The sequence below is a fragment of the Panicum hallii genome, chromosome 9 (assembly GCF_002211085.1).
Source record: "Panicum hallii strain FIL2 chromosome 9, PHallii_v3.1, whole genome shotgun sequence".
Classification (NCBI taxonomy): Eukaryota; Viridiplantae; Streptophyta; class Magnoliopsida; order Poales; family Poaceae; genus Panicum; species Panicum hallii.
Genome location: NC_038050.1, coordinates 62,412,592 through 62,426,477, shown reverse-complemented (window position 1 = coordinate 62,426,477; position 13,886 = coordinate 62,412,592). Strand labels below are relative to the sequence as shown.

The 13,886-nt window shown below is 47.6% G+C and overlaps 4 protein-coding genes and 3 non-coding genes across 8 annotated transcripts; 4 read left to right on the top strand and 3 right to left on the bottom strand.

Moving 5' to 3' along the window:
• Positions 1–3,070: 3,070 nt before the first annotated feature.
• On the bottom strand, positions 3,071–3,989 carry LOC112877791 (rapid alkalinization factor 23-like). The gene has a single exon (XM_025942159.1). The coding sequence runs from the start codon at positions 3,872–3,874 to the stop codon at positions 3,203–3,205; it is 672 nt and encodes a 223-aa protein (XP_025797944.1). The 5' UTR covers positions 3,875–3,989; the 3' UTR covers positions 3,071–3,202.
• Positions 3,990–4,792: 803 nt separating this feature from the next.
• Positions 4,793–8,806, bottom strand: LOC112873551 (cell cycle checkpoint control protein RAD9B). 2 transcript variants are annotated; one of them, XM_025936544.1, is made up of 9 exons: positions 8,646–8,806; positions 8,289–8,538; positions 7,804–8,055; positions 7,562–7,677; positions 6,888–6,952; positions 6,604–6,815; positions 6,151–6,301; positions 5,288–5,328; positions 4,793–5,202 (listed from the first exon to the last, which is right to left on the bottom strand). In XM_025936544.1, exons 1-9 carry the CDS (start codon positions 8,748–8,750, stop codon positions 5,078–5,080), a joined length of 1,317 nt encoding a protein of 438 aa, XP_025792329.1. In that variant the 5' UTR covers positions 8,751–8,806; the 3' UTR covers positions 4,793–5,077. The 2 variants fall into 2 exon arrangements, with proteins under 2 accessions (XP_025792329.1, XP_025792330.1); XM_025936545.1 differs by having other exon boundaries at positions 4,793–5,199.
• A 166-nt stretch (positions 8,807–8,972) lies between these two features.
• Positions 8,973–11,794, top strand: LOC112878040 (40S ribosomal protein S21). The gene is made up of 4 exons (XM_025942432.1): positions 8,973–9,102; positions 9,683–9,763; positions 9,851–9,983; positions 11,527–11,794. The coding sequence occupies exons 2-4, from the start codon at positions 9,714–9,716 to the stop codon at positions 11,587–11,589; spliced, it is 246 nt and encodes an 81-aa protein (XP_025798217.1). The 5' UTR covers positions 8,973–9,102; positions 9,683–9,713; the 3' UTR covers positions 11,590–11,794.
• LOC112878426 lies at positions 10,510–10,595 on the top strand. The gene has a single exon (XR_003225751.1). It is a non-coding gene; the product is annotated as a small nucleolar RNA Z159/U59 (small nucleolar RNA).
• LOC112878427 lies at positions 10,957–11,050 on the top strand. Its single transcript, XR_003225752.1, has one exon. It is a non-coding gene; the product is annotated as a small nucleolar RNA Z159/U59 (small nucleolar RNA).
• On the top strand, positions 11,140–11,282 carry LOC112878391. Its single transcript, XR_003225720.1, has one exon. It is a non-coding gene; the product is annotated as a small nucleolar RNA snoR137 (small nucleolar RNA).
• Positions 11,795–12,309: 515 nt separating the features above from the next.
• Positions 12,310–13,734, bottom strand: LOC112873309. Its single transcript, XM_025936298.1, has 3 exons — positions 13,669–13,734; positions 12,729–13,201; positions 12,310–12,565 (listed from the first exon to the last, which is right to left on the bottom strand). The coding sequence occupies exons 1-3, from the start codon at positions 13,732–13,734 to the stop codon at positions 12,334–12,336; spliced, it is 771 nt and encodes a 256-aa protein (XP_025792083.1). The 3' UTR covers positions 12,310–12,333.
• Between the last annotated feature and the right edge of the window lie 152 nt (positions 13,735–13,886).

The following is a 13,886-nucleotide window of genomic DNA, read 5'->3' as shown; positions in this document are numbered from 1 at the left end:
GGGCTCAACGGGTGCGTCCTCCGGCGTCTCGGTCACTAAAATGCATGAATGAGGTGTGTGCATTAGGATGATGTTGATGATATGAAAGGAGTTGGTATGATATGAAATGGAAATGAAGTACCCCAAGGAGGCACGCAGGCAAAAAAAAAAAATACACGAAGCTCGATCAATAAATCAAAATCTAAGCCCGGAGGCGAACTTGCTCACACAACATATAGCAAGAATAAATCATGATTTTATTTCTGCACACAGGGGATCTCAAGAGGAAAACATGAGAGTTGAAATTGCATCAAAAATATATTTGTGGAATTACTTATGTTATTTATAAATTTCAGCCATTAAACTCAAGTTAAATCTTAAAGGATACCCAAGGCATCTCTATAAATTCTCAAAGAATTATTGGAGACAAAGTACATGATAACAAAAGTAATAAAAGCGGTTTTATCATTTTATCAATTTTCTATCAGAAGTTACACCCTTTACAAGCTTGCAGGTAGCAAAACAATAAGTGCATTCAAACCCTATCAAACAGTACAGGAACAAATACATAAGCTGGACCATGAGATATAGCATTTCACGAGGAACACAACAATATTTAGTTTGAAATTTTTAGAGCACCACAAAATAAGTTTAACAATTAACTTGGTTTAGCAAGAATAACCTATAACTCAAGGTACAGGACTCTAACATGAATAAAATTAATTTCTATAAGTAGATCTATTACAGAGGAGTCAAACAAAACAAATTTCATAATTTTTGGAGACCTACAACAATTTCTATGCAATTTACAAGGTCACACATGAAATAACAAAAACAAAACGAGGCGGCAAGCGCTAGATCCACCCGGATCTAGCGCCCCTGGGCGCCGACAGGCGGGCCCAGGCGGCCAGCGCGCGGCCCAGGCGAAGTCAAGGCCAGCCGTGGCCTTGACTCGCCACGGGCGCGGCCAGCGCACGCCCGCGGCGCGACCCGCGCGCGGCGCGACGCGGCGGCGGCCAGCGAACGGAGGAGCGGCAGGGGGAGCGAACGGGGGCGGGGCGCATGCGCACCAGCCATGCGGCACGGCAAGGTTGCCCGGCCGCGGCACGGGCAAGCGGGACGGGGCGGCGGGCGGCGGTGCGGCGGAGAGCGGCGGCGGCGGGAGGGGGCGAGCGTCGGGGAGGAGCTGCGGACGGAGGGAGAGGCGGCGGGTGGCCGGAATCAAACAAGGAGGAGGAGGAGGTGGTGTAGGCGCGGGCAATCGGAGCGGGGCTTATTGGCGGCGGTGGATTGCGGCGGCGGAAGGGGAGGCGGCAGCGGGAGGGAGAGGGAGAGTTGGGGCGTTAGGGTTCGGGCCGGGGGAGAAGAATGAGTGCGTTTGAAGAGGGGAGGGGAAGAGAGAGCGGCGCGCGCGGGAAACGAAGGGGCGGCGGCGGCCACGCTGGACGAGCTAGCGGCCGCCGGCGTGCCGCGCCGCGCGGGTGCCCAACGGGCGGGCGCAGAGGCGCGGGAGGCGCGGAGGGGGAGGCTGACGCGCGGGCCCGGGCGCGCGGGAGAGGGAGAGGAGGCAGACAGGTGGGGCCGGGAGAAGGGAAAAAGAAGGAAATGCAACGGTTCAACTTGCAAAAACAAAAACATGCATTTCCCGAGCTCCAAAATTCACCAAATTTTAACTGAAGCAACATTAAATCATCAAGAACACAATGCAACCACTAGGGCCCAAAAATCTATTATGGATTGTTCACAAAAATTCAAACAACATTGCAGTTTTCAAACTTTCCCAGAAGTTTATGGCTCGGCAGAGACATCCAAAAATTGAGGAAAAATATCTACAAATCACCATTTGAAATCTAGTATTTGAATAAAATCTTTGGGGGTACAGTCACATAGCAGAATTTGAACTTGCTTCACAACTTACACATAAATCACGCAAGAAAATGGATGCTCATGATGTAATTAAGTGCATATGATGCTCCTTGATGCTTGGATGATGCTCATGATGATGTTTTAAATTTTTATCTTGTGCTTTTACATTTTGGGTCATGACATGGCGCAGCGACCACGGCTGACCCTCGCACGGCCGCGGCACCTGCAGACACCCAGCCTCTGGCCGGTGACCGGCCGCAGTGCGCTGGCAGCCGCGGCCGCGGCGTGCGCTCGAAATAGCGCGCGATGCGGCTGCGGCGGTATCTGCGTCTGGTAGCGCTGTGTTGGAAGCTACTTGGATGAAGAACAGGGGAAGTCAAAGGTGGTGATGCTGGAGGAGCGGAAAGATGGCGGATTCCGGGACCCGGGGCCCGCGGAGCGGCGCGGCGGCGGCGCGCGTTCACGTGGCTACGACGTGAAGCTGTCGGGACCCGGGAGATTCATGCCGGGAGGCGTCAGAGGAATCGGAAGGTGTGCAGTGCATACTTCCGTCCATGACGATCGATTCGCATTTGGATTTGAAGGAGAATGTGCAAATATCTTGGCCCAAGTGAAGCCTTACAAAGCACACACGCTTGGTGTTGTGGTTTGTAAGATCGCACACTGCAGCACTCACTTCTTCATGAAACTGTCAGATTTTCGCATTGATGATCAAATTTTGTGTTAGACAACTACTAGGAATTCAGAGGAACAAGGTTCTAGCCTTCTAGGATAAATCGCATTGCTGCAGCACTCATCCATACAAATAGTGCGACACCTCATCCATGTTGTTTTTTTGTTCCACCGGGAAAAAATGGTTGGAAGCATTCAGCGCGTAGTCAAATCATGAGCAAAATGAACCAGCAAAGAAAAACAACCGAAAGTATCAGTTGATTTTTTTCCCGAGCAAACAGAAACCGTCACTTCTGCAATAAAAAAACCAAGCAAGATGAATAACACAGACAAATGCTACAGCCTACATGTATAATTTCTGCGGCGTGTCCTGCGCGATTCAGTCTGGAGAGGAATGAGCAGAAAACTGCAGTTCAGCGTACCAGTCAAGTGGTGAACACTGAACAGAGACAGTCAAGAACAGATCGGGATGCTGATAGAACAGAAAAGGGACAAAAAAAAACTTCCAATCTTTGTCATTTAATCAGTTTCTTTCATCCGCGTAATAATAAGCGTATCAGCAGGGGGTACTACAAATCTCTCCCAGTTTCTTCCCTTGGAGGCAACGAGGCCATCAAGCAGATGACCAGAGAGAGGAGGAGAGCGACGGCCGCGGCAGCAGGAGACGGCGAGGTAGGCGGAGGAGCTAGCCGCGGCACTGGGCGATCTCGGAGCAGCCGCGCGTGTAGGAGTTGGCCTCGGCGCCCGGCTGGCAGTTGTAGTAGGACGCGCCGGGGATGGAGCACGGCACCGAGTCCCGAATCAGCGCGCCGTAGCTGATGTGCTGCGCCGTCGGCAACAGGTCCGCCGCGGTGTTCACGTCGTAGTACGCCGCCTCCTGCAGCCGCAACCGGGCCCTCGCCGCGGCGCCGACGACGCCGGCGCCGCCCTCGGCGTCCACGTCGAACACGACGGGGCACTCCTCCGGGGAGCCCCAGCACGAGTCGTCGTCGGACGCCCCCGCCGCCGACCACGCCCACTCCGCCGCCATGCGCGCGTGGAGGGCCGTGGTGAGCTCCCCCGCCGCCGCCGCCACCACGGCTGCGAGGAGGAAGAGGAGGAGCAGCGGCAGAGCGTGCCGTGACGAGGCCATGGGTGGGCGCTGGCGCCTGTGCTTCGAGACGACGCGCTGCGGCGAGCCGGCGACAGGCCGGTGCACGGTGCAGCTGGTGGAAGCGCGCGAGGCACGTGAGGCGGCTTGGGCGGTGGAGGGAACGAGCAGAGGGAGAAAGGCTTTAAACCGGAGCCCGGAGGGAGTGCTGGAAGCCTGGAACTGGAAGCGGGTGATGCACTGACGTTGACCTTGCTCCTGCATCATCGTTAGGGCAGAAAAATCACAGAAGAAAAAATGCCATGTAAACCTGCTTCTGATATGCGGCAGAGCAACGCGACGCGACGGCCGACGGCGACGGGCAACGAGACTGCGTGGTCGCGTGGCGATGCACAAACATCTAGCAGTCCCGCTGCTCCTGCGCGCGATTCTTGCTGCAGGTTGACCTAGAAATCTTCTCCCCCATTTCTTTTCCTCCGGCCTGTTAAATCCAGACACGCTTGTATTATTGGGACGCACCATAAAAAATCTCATCAACAAATCAAGCTATCATAATCTGCATCCGTTTCGCGCACGGTAAACATAAACTCAAGAATCCCTTTCAATTTGCATTAAGAAAATCGAACCCTTTAAAAAAAGCTGAATATTAAGATCTCTGATCAGTTCGTGGATGCAAATGAAAGACGAGCAAATGAGGCCATTCGGGACAGCATGCAGATTCCAATGATGGCCAAGCGAGCTGCACGCCTGCACCAGCATGGCCTGATGCAGGATACTCGGAAGAATCAAAGCTCCCATTTGTAAAAGGAAGCAGTTTCCATGCCAGATCTCAGTTTTATCTCCACCGTCTCCCAAGGCCAGTTAAAAGTGAAAACACCATATTGTTTAGTCAGTAGTCACACACTGCAACACGAACAGTCGTAAACAAAACAATTTGCCACGCGTAACAGAGCTTCACAGCAGGTGATGATGAAAGGAAAGCTCCGCAGAGGTGTTGGAACATGGGAAAAAGAATCGGCCACAAAACCCTTGATCCCTGAGGTTTTGCAGCAAGGCGATGATGGGCGCTGCACGTGCTCACGCACACGGCACCCCACACATCAGTACAAGAACAACAAAGAAGTAGATGCCTGCTGGTTGCGCACCCAAAAAGCATTGGGTGTGTAGGCAAATTGCGAAGTAATCAGAAGTATGTTATTTATACACAGAAGAAACGATAAACAGGCCACTTACGCGAATCAGAACAAATCACCTTCGACGTTTCTCTACATTATGGAAATAAATGGAAGTCACACACTCTCACTTGATACAGGGAGCAATTACTTTGTTGCATGACTGGGAAATGTTAGTCAAAGCTGTAAACTCCTGCCCTACAGGAACTAGGGAGAATCATTGGCTAGTTTCTAATTCGTTAATCCACTACACTCTCGGCTGAAATGTCCCTACATGTTTCAGAATCAGCAGTTATCCTCAGTCCATGTAGTGAGGTGTTGTTTGGACTAGAAGCTCCTCGTCTTCATTGTCATCGTCGTTATCATCAGCACCTACCCAGTTGCTTGGGTGATGCTGCGACCTTGGGATAGCACTGAGAACTTCTGCAACAACATAAAAGCAAGTTAGCGGAATATTATCAGTAACTGATGACGTAATAGAAAGGATGATTTTGTTGTGCTAATTAACCAGGATGCTCTTCCAAGTGATCCATCTGCAAAGGCTGCATTCTGTGGTACAAGTTAATTAAGGAAACACAAAGCAAATAATAGCACTCCAACATCTTATAGCTACCAACTTAAGATTACTAACAAATGAAAAGTCTGTCAACATCAAAACAAATGCATGATCTATGTCTCTATGACTTCATTGAGTTGGTCTACCAACTCAGGATGTTAGATACAACAGATCACTTTTTCTCAGTAAGACAGTAACTATTTCCCCACATAGTTATTGGCGATGCAAGTTTGTTATGGAATCAACACATCGTCTGAGAAAATTTTCATTCATCAAACTCAGCGACTGCATATCAGCATAGCTTCTTCAATTAGGTCACTCAGTGCAACTATACAACTAACATGATGGTAAGTTCACTCCTACCATATAAATTTGTCACTATCCAAAGTGTTTGCAACAAATTTTCCTTCCGCAAGCCAGAAGTGTAACTTTAACTGGCTAACGCTAAATTAGTATAAACACATTTACTCTGAGGAAGACAAGCATGCCCAGATAGATTATTAGGCTTTGCTCTGTCTAGATGAAAACGCAGGGCAGAAAGGTTCCATGTTGAGGGAAATTGATAATCCCAGACAAAGCATGCATAAAGTTTTCAATGTCCTTAAGGCGCAGAAAACAGAGAAAAGCATGTCTTTTTAATGCAACAAATGAGCTATCAAAGTACTGGTAGATTTACCTTGACAACATATGCTGATTAGCTAATTGGAGGATTGGAAAGAAATACAACAAACTTGTCAGTCCATAATTTCAGGTGGCAAAATTATAACATTGAATAGAAATTAGCAAGGATTAAGTGAAAGCGACTTATAGGATACATAATGTTTGCATTATCTGCAGCTGGTGGCTTCCGTGGAGCATTTGTAACATTGGGCAAAACTGACGTGTTGTTCAGCATACTAGTGCTTGCATTGCTCTTCTTTGGGGCATGTGTTTCTCTGTTAGCTTCAAAGCTTTTGGGAGTATTACCTGTTTAACATGGCTTTGCTTATGTTTAACTAGCCTGATGGTATAGCAATAAGACAGGAGATGAAAGTAGTTTCACAGTCACCAGTTAGTTTGATCACACCAAGGCATGCCATGGTCCATTCATTGGGGTCTGATACTGGCAATGCACCAGAAGTGGCCATTATGGTCTGTACAGGCCCTTTGGTTCTGCCCTGGTTCCCATCAGACCACGATGTTGCCGACTAGGACATAGGAAGGCATGCATGTAGTGTAACCATACTAATGGTTACCTAAAAAGAACACTTGACTACAAAGATACACACCTGAAAGCTCTGACCATATTTTAGTATGGTTCGAGACTGATGGTGTAGTGGCAGCCCTTGGTTCTACATTGTGTTGTGCCGATGTAGCTGGCTGTTGGGCATCATTGCTGTCAGCTAGTTGTGATACAGTCATAGTGGCCAGAACTAGAGTAGCTTCAAAATCAGAGGTTGATCCATCATCCAATCCAAATCTCGGAACCAAAAGAACAGGTCTGCAAGTAAAAAAAAAACTCATGCGGACCAATTCGAAGAGATAACAAAATTCCATAAGCAAGGCAACTTACTCGCCAGTCTTCTCAAAAAATAGAAGAATGTCAACCTCACACCCTTCACAAAATGTCAAAAACGCCTAGCATGGAACAAAAAAGACAAAGAAATATGTGAAGACTCCATAATATTACTTGACATGAAAAGCAAAGCAATTATCAGCATCAAATGTCAAACACGATGGATCTTTTCTCAAAGAAATGAACAACAAAATGTATGAACTTTCTAAGCATGCCATTTGTCATGAAGTCATGAGGGAACATACTTTCAGCAACTAGAGCTACAAGCTAGGCAACCAAACACAATGTTTCCAATGCTCGCTTAACTAACACAAGCAACCAAACACGGATCTCTTGCATTGCGCTAGACAGGTTTATGCTGGCCTGGGTTAGTTCCTAGTCAGGCCAAACTAGGCCACACAACCAAACATATCCATAAGAACTAACAAACTTCTAGCAAGGAGAAATCTGCAGTCTAGAATGGCAGTGAGTGGAGTTTTAACTTTGCTACTATGTTTCTTGTATTCACAATAGTAGGGAGTTGAAAATGTAATGCATATGCTGACACAGACGAACATAGTTTTTCCATAATTCCTTGCTGATTCTACAAAGCTATTCTCAGATTCAATCAAAGGCACACTGTATTTCAATCCATTTCCCGTTACAAGAGCAAAAGATGGATCATACATCACCTTTAGTTCTTTTACCCCAAAGGTGACATCCACAGGATCACCAGCATGGACATACTCCACAAACTCCTCAACAGGGTCGATCCACAGCTGTGTGTGCAGTCTAGTGTCACAGTCATCTGCAACTCCATAAACGATTCCAATTCACAACCCAATCACCACTCTAAACGCTTATCTCCATGATCAATCCAAGAACAATAAAAGAAAACTATGCTGCCACGCCACACCACACCAGAAGGAGCAACCTTTTGCAGGGTCATTGTAGCTCCGGAGCTCAACGGCCTTGCCCCCAACGTCCCCGCCGGCATCAGGCAGCCCTGCAGCAGGATCTGTGGCGATGATTGTGAGCTCCTGCAGCGAGGACTGGAAGTTGGAGAGCAGGCGCGCGAGCTCCCGTGGCCGGATGGTGAGGCGGCTCGGGAACCGCCCCCGGTCGAGCGCCAGCGACTGCACCTCGGGCTCCGCGCTGCATACGATCCAGTACGTCTTTCTGACACCTTAGCAACGCAGCACCAGAAGATTTGGGGAGAAATTACACTTCAGCACAGCTACGAGTGGAAGGGCCACCCGCCAAAACCGTCAAAATGGCGGGAATGCAGAGAACGGCAGGCAAAGAGCACGGAATTCACAAAAGTGGGGACATGTTTCATGGTCGCAGAAATTTCCTAGCTGAAACCTTAAGAGGCTAGATAGCCAGATAGGGATCGCAGGATAGGGCGTGTATGCGCACCGTTGAGGCAGTGGAGGGTGAACTGGAGCTTGGGCGAGTCAGGTTCTGGGAGGGAGATAGCAAGGCGGTCGAGCGCCGCGTGCGGCGTGCGGAGGACGGCGAGCAGGGACTTGAGGAGGACGCTGCACTGCAGCGGCGTGGACGACGGCGCCGAAGCCGCGGCGTCGAGGTGGTAGGTGTCGAAGAAGTCGCGCGCGAGGGAGACGGAACCGTACGCCGACCGCGAGCTGTTGAGCGTGTGCAGCTCCAGCTGATGAAACGTCAAAGAAGAGAACGCGTAAGAATCTAGAATCAGGTTGGGGGGGGGGGGGGGGGAACCCCACGCGGCGGCCGGGAGCGACGAGAGGGGCGGCGAACCTTGGCGGGGTGCGCCTGGAGGACGAGCTCGGAGGCGACGCGCGCGAGGAAGGTCACGCACCGGCCGAACGTCCGCAGCGAGCTGCCGCTCATCGACAGCTCCATGGCCGAATCGCCGCCGCCGCGTCCGCCTGCGCCCCTTCCGCCGCCTCCTGCTCTGCTTTGGTTGGGGAGAGGGGAGGGAAACGGAACGGAACGGGAAGGGAAGGTAAGGTGGCGTGGGCCGTTTTCGCGTTTGAACTGGGCCAAATACAGATGGGCTAATTGGTCCAAAGAAACGCGCACGGTGACACGGCCCAATATAAGGACCGGGACGCTGCAGGCGGGCCCAGAGGCAAACGCTAGGGTTTACGACCCGCCGTCTCCTATAAATTGGACCAGCCCTCTCGACCCGATCCCTCTCACGCCGCCGCCGCAGCTGTCTTCGGTCTCCCGCGCTTCCCTTCGAGAGATCAAGGTGCGCCTCCACTCCTCTTCTCCCCGATTCCTTGACGATCTGGTGCCTAGTCTCGTATTCCTTTTCGTTCTTGCGAGCATCGCTGATTGTTAGTCAAGAGTTGTCTTTGGGATCTCCTCCTGGTTGTTTGCGAGGAATTGGTGGTTTGTGTTTGCTGCTAGCGTTTCAAGTAGAATGGTGTCACCTTGTTTTGTTTCTTAGATGGAAGGGATTAGTGAACCCTGTATGTTTGGTGCTTTAGCTGCACGAATGAGTTCATTCCAATCATTTTGTCGAATTGCAAAGAAATGCCTTTACCGGATCCGATTAGTCCTGTATGTTTAGGGAGTCCTAACATGAGCGTATAGTCACGGATAAATCTTCGAATTTTCGTTCATAATCCTAACTGGAGCGATTCTACATTAGTTTCTGTATAGGTACTAGTAAGTTTTAGTGGTTCATTCATAAAGTTGGAATTGATAGAGGAGTGGAAGGTGTCCTCTTTTGCTTCCTAATTATAAAGATATAGCAAGTGCATAGTGCTGTTATTTTTGCTACCCATGTGACTCATTGATTGTTGTTGCTCTTCTGTGCTCTGTAGTTGCTGCTGCCGTAGTCCCCCAACCGTCACCATGCAGAACGAGGAGGGTAAGATGGTGGACCTCTACGTCCCCAGGAAGTGGTACGTTTGCCTCATTCTCTTGTTCAAATGTTGTTGCTCTTCATTGTTGGTTATGTGGCGTGCTAAGCTTTAGACCTGTTCTTGCAGCTCTGCCACTAACAGGATTATCACCGCCAAGGATCACGCCTCTGTCCAGATCAACATTGGTCACTTGGATGAGAATGGCCTGTACGATGGTCGCTTTACCACATTTGCTCTCTCTGGGTTTGTCCGTGCTCAGGTGATTGTCAAATGTCCTTGTAGTCAAGTTTATTCTTATTGCAGTGTGTTTAGTCTATCAATTCCGAGCTACAATGTAATGCCTGGCTGCAACTTTCTACTGTTAATGCACATAATATTCTCTGTTTCACATTGTTGGTCACCTCAATCGTTAAAACAATATCCGCAACTAGAAACAACTGGTGCTGCTGAAGTTTCTGAAATACTGAACCATCAACTAGAAAACAGATAATTATTAAGCTGTTTGGCATTAATTTCATAGTAGTAATTTGCTAAAATTCTAACATTTCTGAGTGATGTCCACTAAATTCTATTTACTCATGGTAGTCATAATTTCAAGTTCACACATTAGTAGCTAAAGCAATCTATTTCTTAGCATTCTTGCTCAGCACAAGACAATCCTCTGCGAAGCTCTGTTCTCTCAATCTCTTCTGCTCTGGTTTCTTCCAGTTCAATTCTCTTGCTTGTTTTCTGTTCTGGTCCACTGTTTGTCTGGCTTTTGAGATTTGTTTGCTGATGGATGACTGTTCTCCAATGATGATGAAAAAAATTACTTTCGTTCTTCTGAAGTTGCAATGTGGAAGAACAATTTGGAGACCTGAACTGAGGAGATTCTTACTCGATCTGCTTTTTTTTCTTTTGGATTGTTTTGGAAGGATCTGAGCTCTTGCGAGATCTCGATGAAGATGTGATGTTAAAGTAGTGGCCTGATTTACATCGTTGATGAGCTGTATTATTATCACGCCAAGGGATCTGAACTAATCTTCCAGATTCATGGTGGTTCTATTTTTATCTTATTAATTTTTTTCCTTTTCACCCAATGAATGCACATGTTTTTAAGTTTCAGCCTTGTCTGAAAAACTCTCAATCTGTTGATACTCTTCACTTTGTGTCTGAGGGTGCTCATTTTTGCTTTTTTCTACTTTTACTAACTTATTTATCAAAGTTTTTTTTTCAAAAAAATCTGTTTGTCTGTCTCTGGTGATGATCAAAATGCATACTTTCGTTCTTCTGACGCGCTCTTCTCATGGTGCTGTGCGGAACTCTTGAGACCTGAACTGAAGAGACAAAGCACGTTACTGTTTCATCTTGAATTATAGACAGCTTACTAGTTTAGTTTAACAAAATATAACAACGTTTTGTTATTGTTTTGGTTTGTTGCTTCACGACTGGAAGAATGGTCTGATTTTCTATTGTCTGGTCATTCTGTAGAGGGAAGCATAGATTGAACACAAAGCCAGAATTAAACAGCATGATGCTTATTTCTCTGCATCCATGTTACCTGTCTCCTGGCACAATCCAAATCACAAAATACACAATGTGTGGTTGTGGGAACCAGATACACTGGAACACAATAATATTATGATTGTAACTTAGATCTGTTAGGTCGCTTCATCTTTTGTTTCTGTAATTGGTTTATATGTCTGTAAATTGGATAATTTGCTGGATATAAAGATGTCCTGTGTCCTGTGTTTACTCAGAATGTATCCATGCTTTTCTGTGTTTATATTAGGAGGTTCTGATTTGTTATTTTGTTTTGGCAGGGTGACGCTGACAGCTCGTTGGACAGGCTGTGGCAGAAGAGGAAGGCTGAGATCAAGCAGTAGATCTTGCTCATAGTTTCACTAAGAATCGACTCTTGAGGGATCCTGCTATGTTTTGATTTCATGTCTCCAGACCGTTTGGATACAATGCTGTTTTAGTTGGTATCTTAAATCTAAAGACTTAAGATCGTTTGTTGGATACATTTTGAGTTTGATGTGTCGTGGTCACATTGTCAAATGGAAGTAGCTTAATTCCCTTCTGCAGCGACATGGCGTTACCAGATCTCTGAATTTTTATGATGATTGTGGATTCGGTTTTTTTTTATGCTAAACAAGCGTGTTGCCCCTTGTGCTGTTTGGTGTCATTAAGTTCTAGCAACGCAGAACAAGTGCATGTCACCATGCTTCGGTTGCAGCTTCTAGGCTTAATTATTGAATAGACGGGCATAAAACTAGGCTTGTTGGATGGAAGTACTTTTTAGTTTTAGTCGTTCTTTTGATCTGTTCGTGGTGGGGAGCAGGGAATTAAAAGGAGTTCGGTAAATAATCCTCTTTGGTCCGCTATGGACGATGGATAACACACTATGGGTGTGTGTGAAAATAGTTTTAATTATTCAATAGACGGGCTTTGAATTTAAGGTTCATTCTTCGTAGAGAAATATCATGAAGCTACCAATGCACCGGCAGCTAGCTTAGTTTTTTAGGCGACTTCTCATCATCTGCCTTGCGATCCTCCCGACGTACCCGTTGATGCCAAGGTGGGGATCACAGTCCGGCAAGAAGTTTTTGTGAAACCGGGGCTTATATTCATAGATATTTCATAAAGTTTACATTCCAAATCTTGCAAAGGCACCCTTGAAGAAAGTAAAAATACAATGCAGTCCCTGCAAGATGGTCATCCCGTCGCCGATGGTCGGAGCAGCCGCACGACGCATCCCTGACGAACCAAAGGTTGAAGAAGAAATACGTCAGAGTCTGGAGCTTGAAGCCGACCTCTGTCCCGACGATGGACAACAAGTTTTTGTTGGCACTTCGAACACTGCAACCGATGAACGCCCAAGCCGAATTAGATGGCCACGAGCCACCACATCTCCACCAGGATCTCCAGCACACCGGACGACGACGAAACCAGGGGAATGAAACCACCAAAGCTGGTGGGAAACAAAATCCAACCCAATTTCTCCTTGAGTTGGCAAGCGTACCTCCCAAAACCATCGCCGGCAGCAGCTCCGACGGAGACGAGGGAGGGAGCAGAAGAAAACCTAACTAGATCTGAAACATCGAGATCTCCAGATCCAGCAATCCCTTCACTGGCACTGGAACACGTACCAACGAGGCGGAGGAGCTGAAGAAAATTACTCCGTCGCCGCAGTGTCGCCTCCACCCTCGGAACACTGCCTAGACCTAAACTACTCAAACTAAGTAAGAGTATGTACAACGGCCACCTCAATCCCCGCTCTCCATCCTCTCCGGCGCCGATCCAGCCGCCGGAGTGGATGGGGAACAGCAGAAATCGGCGCCGGACGCCGATCGCCTTCCTCCGCCTGCTCTCAACTGTTGGGGGAAGAAACGAGGAGGAGCGAGGAATTCCGTCTGCGGAGTCGTCCAGCAAGAACTTGAGGCTGTTGATGTAGGTAGGGAGTGTTGCCTTGTCACCCTGGCGAACTTGTCGGCGCTAATGCCAGCTGTCCGGCGCACAAGCAAGCACTAGCATAGCCCCAACCACAGGAGGAGGTTTAGGGCCTGTTTAGATCATGCCGAAAAGGCAAATTTTTTTTGCAAAAACGGCGTCTCTAACGCATCTAAACAGATCGGCGCATTTTTTTTTTGGCATTTGGGCCCTGTAAACGCAGAAAAAATTTCGACAGAATCTTACCAATTTGAAGTACTAAATGAAGTTTATTTATAAAACTTTTTGCACAGATGGTCTGTAAATCGCGAGACGAATCTAATGATGCTAATTAATCCATGATTAAGCAATAATTAGCCGATGGTTACTGTAGCATCACTGTTGCAACATGGATTAAGTAGGCTCGTTAGATTCGTCTCGCGATTTACAGCCCATCCATGCAAAAAGTTTTGTAAGTAGACTTCATTTAATACTTTAAATTGGCAAAATTCCTTTGAAAATTTTAAGTTTACGGCTTTTTTGCGTTTACGAGGTGGGAGCCGTAAACGCAAAAACTTGTAAACATTTACAGCCCTCATTTTACGTTTACACTTTTTTACGTTTACATGTCATCTAAACAGGCCCTTAAACTATCTTGAGCAGTCCCTGTATCTCCAATAAACTGCTAGGATCGGGAAAGAATTGATTCAACAGTCTCCAAAAGTTCTCCCTTTCCCCAATATATTTTGGT

Coding starts and splice junctions, on each gene's coding strand:
- LOC112877791 (XM_025942159.1), bottom strand. CDS start 3,874: ATGATGCAGGAGCAAGGTCAACGTCAGTGCATCACCCGCTTCCAGTTC.
- LOC112873551 (XM_025936544.1), bottom strand. CDS start 8,750: ATGGAGCTGTCGATGAGCGGCAGCTCGCTGCGGACGTTCGGCCGGTGC. Junction 8,056..8,288: donor CACCCTCCACTGCCTCAACG/GTGCGCATACAC, acceptor TGCGTTGCTAAG/GTGTCAGAAAGACGTACTGG. Junction 6,816..6,887: donor TTTTTTGAGAAGACTGGCGA/GTAAGTTGCCTT, acceptor TTTTACTTGCAG/ACCTGTTCTTTTGGTTCCGA.
- LOC112878040 (XM_025942432.1), top strand. CDS start 9,714: ATGCAGAACGAGGAGGGTAAGATGGTGGACCTCTACGTCCCCAGGAAG. Junction 9,764..9,850: donor CTCTACGTCCCCAGGAAGTG/GTACGTTTGCCT, acceptor CTGTTCTTGCAG/CTCTGCCACTAACAGGATTA. Junction 9,984..11,526: donor CTGGGTTTGTCCGTGCTCAG/GTGATTGTCAAA, acceptor TTGTTTTGGCAG/GGTGACGCTGACAGCTCGTT.
- LOC112873309 (XM_025936298.1), bottom strand. CDS start 13,734: ATGAGGGCTGTAAATGTTTACAAGTTTTTGCGTTTACGGCTCCCACCT. Junction 13,202..13,668: donor CTCGTAAACGCAAAAAAGCC/GTAAACTTAAAA, acceptor AGCTGGCATTAG/CGCCGACAAGTTCGCCAGGG. Junction 12,566..12,728: donor GCCGGCGATGGTTTTGGGAG/GTACGCTTGCCA, acceptor CATCGGTTGCAG/TGTTCGAAGTGCCAACAAAA.